This window comes from Drosophila obscura, unplaced genomic scaffold (genome assembly GCF_018151105.1).
Source record: "Drosophila obscura isolate BZ-5 IFL unplaced genomic scaffold, ASM1815110v1 contig_191, whole genome shotgun sequence".
Lineage (NCBI taxonomy): Eukaryota > Metazoa > Arthropoda > Insecta > Diptera > Drosophilidae > Drosophila > Drosophila obscura.
Window position 1 is genome coordinate 621,498 of NW_024542780.1, and position 5,362 is coordinate 626,859.

The window sequence follows — 5,362 nt, forward strand, 5'->3', positions numbered from 1 at the left end:
GGTGGCAAGCTGCCAAAATAGCTTTATCCTATTTTGTTGGGAATGCGGAAAACGAGGCATCAGATGCTGCAAACGAGAAACGTCGGGAAACTAGGTGCGTCCTCGACTGCGACGGGAACAACCGAGAACGACGCCATCCTGAACCCAAGATCAAAAAGACCCTTACACATACATGACGGCGATGGGTAAAATTGAAGGAAGACCCACAGAAGCAACCATAGACACAGGAGCAACCAGAAGTTTCGTGAACCAAGCTCTTGCCGAGAGGTTAATTACAGACACAAATTTACGAGACGCGTTAATTCAGATCCATCTAGCCGACGGGTCAGTGAGACCCATTACTCAAGTCCTACTCGCATCCACTCAACTACATATGCGCGAGGTACGGATAACCCTTTTGGTATTACCAAGCATGGTGGAGAGTGTTATCTTGGGGATGGACTTTCTGTGCGCCATAGAAACCACAATACAATGCGGAACCACTCGCCTACATCTACGAGGCGTTTGCATTAATGACAACGAGCCGATGACCACCGCCAGACATGTGATAACCCAAGGACCCGAGAACAAAATCCAACGACCCACAACAGAGAACCCAACTACGACATCCTCAACGGAGAACAAAATCCGAAGACAAACAATCATGGCTCCGCAATCGTCAACAGAGAACGCAAACGCAAGACAACCAACAGAGAACCCAACCACGACATCCTCAACGGAGAACAAAATTCAAAGGCAAACCACCATGGCTACGACATCACCAACAGAGAACGCAAACGCAAGGAAACCAACAGAAACCCCCGCTACGACAGAGAGCAAGGATCAAAAACAAGCAACAGAGAACACGATAACGAGGATAACAACAGGAAACACAAACACGATGGTTTCCACAGAGACCACAAGCACGAGAATGGCCACCGAGACCACCATCACGAGAACACCCACAGCGAGCACGAGCAACTGTCACGAACGCTCGGACAAGGATCACTAGTTTAAGGACCACAAGGGAACCGAGGGACATATACGCTGCACCCATCATATCCAACATTTCCGAGTACCCCACCCGACCAGACCATCCAAGCGCATTCGACACGACAATTCTTCCCGATCACTCTATTGAAACCGCCGACATAGAAATGAACATACATGCCGAAGACGAACCCGAACTAGACGTACAGCCCTGGCCTCCAGACATAGCACAACACATCCGCGAATTTCTTTCCGAAGAACTCCCAAAGTTCGAAACCAGAACATACCATTGTCATGAGGGACAGTCGCCCCATAAAACAACGGTATTATCCGAAGAATCCGGCCATGATGCGCATCATAGATGAACAAGTCGATCAATTGTTGGCCGAGGGTCTCATTGAACCATCACGAAGTCCTCACAGTGCCCCAATTGTGCTCGTTCGCAAGAAAAACGGAAAGTGGCGAATGTGTGTAGGTTTTCGACAACTCAACGAACGCTCTATTCCGGACGCCCACCCATTGCCAAAGATAAACTATATCCTAGAACGACTCCAGAATGCTCACTACATAACGACATTAGACCTGAAAAACGGATATTGGCAGGTACCAATGGCCGCCGCTAGCCGGGAAGCCACCGCTTTCACGGTACCCGGAAGAGGTCTTTATCAATGGAAGGTAATGCCTTTTGAATTCCACTCCGCCCCAGCCACGTTCCAACGGACCCTTTACACAGTTATCGTGGCGGATATGGAACCATTCGCGTTCGCCTATCTGGACGATATTGTCATCGTTGGAAAGGATTTCGCGGAACACCTACAACACGTCCAGAAAGTCTACGTCAGGCTAATCTCCGTATCAATGCGGACAAATGTACGTTTTTCCAACGCCGGAGAAAATACCTAGGGCACATGGTTAGCGAGGAAGGAATTCATACCGATCCGGACAAAATAGTGGCGGTTAAAGATCTTCGACCACGCGCCACCCTCAAAGACCTACGGCAATGCATAGGGATGGCGTCGTGGTATCGCCGGTTTGTACCAAATTTCGCTACGGTAGTTCAACCAATGAAACAACTTCTCAAGAAGGGACGAGCATGGACATGGACACGGGAACAACAGGACTCATTCGACAAACTAAAAGAACTACTAACCACCGCTCCAGTACTTGCTTGCCCTGACTTCAGCGCTAAATTTTCACCTCAAACCGATGCATGCAACCTCGGAATAGGTGCCGTCCTCACGCAGGAGATCGAAGGGAAGGAGAGGGTTATAGCATATGTGAGTCGACGCCTTAATAAGGCAGAAGAGAACTACTCGATCACGGACAAAGAATGTTTGGCAGTCATATGGGCAATTAGAAAGCTACGTTGTTACCTCGAAGGCTACAGATTCGACGTAATTACCGACCATCTCGCCCTTAAATGGTTAAATACCCCTGACAGCCCGTACGGCAGAGTGGCGAGATGGGCACTCGAGCTCCAGCAGTACCAATACGATGTACATTATCGGGCAGGAAAACAAAACGTCGTGGCGGACGCACTGTCCAGACGCACTGTCCAGACTGCCCCTGGCTAAAACGCAGGACACAACAAGTTCAAGACGAACCCCAGAAATACCCGGATTACGCACAAGAGAACGGACAACTCTATCGAAACATACGGCACGGAACCGACGATGACGATTATGTGGCTTGGAAGCTTTGTGTACCCACAGATCGTCGCTGGAGAGTGCTGCACGAAGGCCACGACCAACTCACCGCCGGACATCTCGGCGTGCGAAAGACGATCACCAGTCTCACACAAAGATACTACTGGCCGGGTATGTACCGAGACGTGAGACGATACGTCAGTTGTCAAAAGTTTAAGGCCATGCAACAAAAACCCGCCGAGAAGATGCTCACCTGCCGACCCGAAGAACCATTTGCAACCCTGTGTGCCGACTTCGTGGGACCGTTCCCGCGATCCAAACAAGGTAACACTACTGTTATTCTTCGATGCCTTTTCCAAGTGGGTCAAATTAGTCCCGCTCAAGAAAGCAACAGCAAAAATTGAACGAGCCTTTCGGGAACGAATCCTCAGTCATTTTGGAGTACCGAAGGTGTTCGTATGCGATAATGGAACCCAGTTTACCAGTTTAACGTTCAAAGCCTTTCTCAAGTCGGCAGGAGTAGCGCTCCAACATACAGCACCCTACTGTCCTCAAGAAAACCCCACAGAAAGGGCAAATAGGACTGTGAAAACGATGATAGCTCAGTTTGTAGAGGAACATCAAAGCACCTGGGACGCATTACTACCAGAGATGTCATTAGCCATCAACTCCAGTATCTCCGACAAAACTGGCTTCAGCCCAGCCTTCTTGCTACACGGTAGAGAACCCCGGCTGCCCGGCGCTCTATACGACGAAGTCACGCCTGGAACTGGAAGCCCCCCGGAATCAGCCCTGTCCAAAGCAACCAGGCTCAAGGAAGTATTTGCCATCGTCCGCAACAATATCCAACAAGAAAGCCAGGAACAAGGACGCTACTATAACCTACGTAGAAGACAATGGCGCCCTACCATCGGATCTCTGGTTCTCGTGCGTCAACAGCACCTCTCCAACGCAGCCGACGGATTCGCTGCGAAGCTGGCTCCCAAGTTTGACGGACCGTACAAACTGAAGTGCTTCATCTTACCAAATGTCGTCCGACTCCAGCACCAGAGCAACCGAAAACAAAGAGTAGCGAACATAGCGGACCTCAAGCAGTTTCACGACAACGAGGACATCGCAGACCAGACCAGCCCGAACGACCACAACCAGACCCTACTAAAGTAATAAGCCAAATAATCCTTTATTATCTCTACTTTGCATCGCTATTATGACCACTCATTAGTAAGTTGGTAAGCATGTTAGTAGAAAATTGTAAGGCTACACCACAGAAACCAATAATAATATGTAGGACGGAATCACATAATCCATCTATTTCCCTAATATAGAACTAAGCTCCCGCAGCCGCCGACATGGATTCGGGCTAGGAAAACTCCTCCGAGACTCTACCAAGAAACGTGGAACTTGACGATGACGACCGGGATACTGAACTCGCAACCGACGACCACCAAGCAATGGAGTTCTCCGATGAGGATTCCACCGAGAACGACATCCCCACGTCAACGCACTTTCGGACCCATCGTGCCAAACCCCCACCCCGACGAGCAGCGGGTAACCCGACCGCCTGGGTTGACCTGACGTCATCTCCGATGTCTACAGATGATCCACCCGCTTGTCGCCCAGCCACACCACCGCTGTTCTCATGGCGTACCACCTATCCGTCCTATCCACGTGCCGGCCCCGACTCACCACGCTACGCCCCGGAGTCACCCTCTTACGCCCCACGAACGGCACCGTATGTTACCCCGGACCCGCCGACGTATACCCCTTACCGGTCACCCCGATATGCTGAGACTACGGATGAAACCGAAGGAGCATCCCGTCATAGACGCGACCCCCGGCTCGGCCAAGGAGTGTATCGTCCGGTAACACCCGAACAAGGCCTGGAACCATACGTACCACCGCCACGAAATTGATACGACCAGGAAGACGACGATGAAGACTACTACACACAGGAGTTCATCTCGAGTGCCGAAACCTACCACCACATCGTCACACCTTGGGCCATGCGAGTCACCCAGAACTGCCGGATGACCGTTGACGTAACGATTCCACAATGGCGCAACGTGCAGGAATTCTTTAACACCTTCCGGGAACCCGCCGAAGCACTTCGAAACAGTCCAGCATACGAACCAGCCGAACCGGGACCAGACGTCGAACCGACGATCTCGGACGTAAATCTCCCACTCCGCGAAACGGATGACGAAGGCAGGGAGGCCCAGGATCTGGACGAGGACATTACTGCCAAACTCCCGAAACGGCGACGCACCGTGACCAGTCGCAAAACAGAGAGTAACCTCGCAAGCTGGGAGTCGGTATCCTCACTGGAGGATGAAGAGGGTCCTCGTTACCGGCGTACCTACCCCACCCCGAGTCTCACAAGATCGGACGAGAAATGGGAAGTCGACAAAGAGTGGGATGCCAACCCCACCCTGCAATCCCACAATATCCGGTTTCGGAGGGTCAAGCTGACTTCACAACAGGCAGACACGCCCCAGGACTCGGGGTCACAGCAGGCCGAAACGCCCCAGGACTCGTGGTTACACAGACCCCAACTTCCACACGATAGCCCATGCGGCCGAGGACAGGCCATGAAACTATCACTGGTGACTGTAGAATGTCGATCGACAAAAACTTACAGCAGTTATGGAAGGTTGACTCAATCGGCGATTCAAGAGCTAAAATTCACCCAACTCATCGTCGCTGTGAGGAACTCTATAGGGATACAACACAGAAGGATGCCAGTGGGC

General features: G+C 51.4%; 1 protein-coding gene across 1 annotated transcript; it reads left to right on the forward strand.

Annotated features, from left to right (window-relative positions):
• The first annotated feature begins 412 nt into the window (after positions 1-412).
• On the forward strand, positions 413-991 carry LOC121404237 (salivary glue protein Sgs-3-like). Its single transcript, XM_041593517.1, has one exon. The coding sequence runs from the start codon at positions 413-415 to the stop codon at positions 989-991; it is 579 nt and encodes a 192-aa protein (XP_041449451.1).
• Positions 992-5,362: the final 4,371 nt, after the last annotated feature.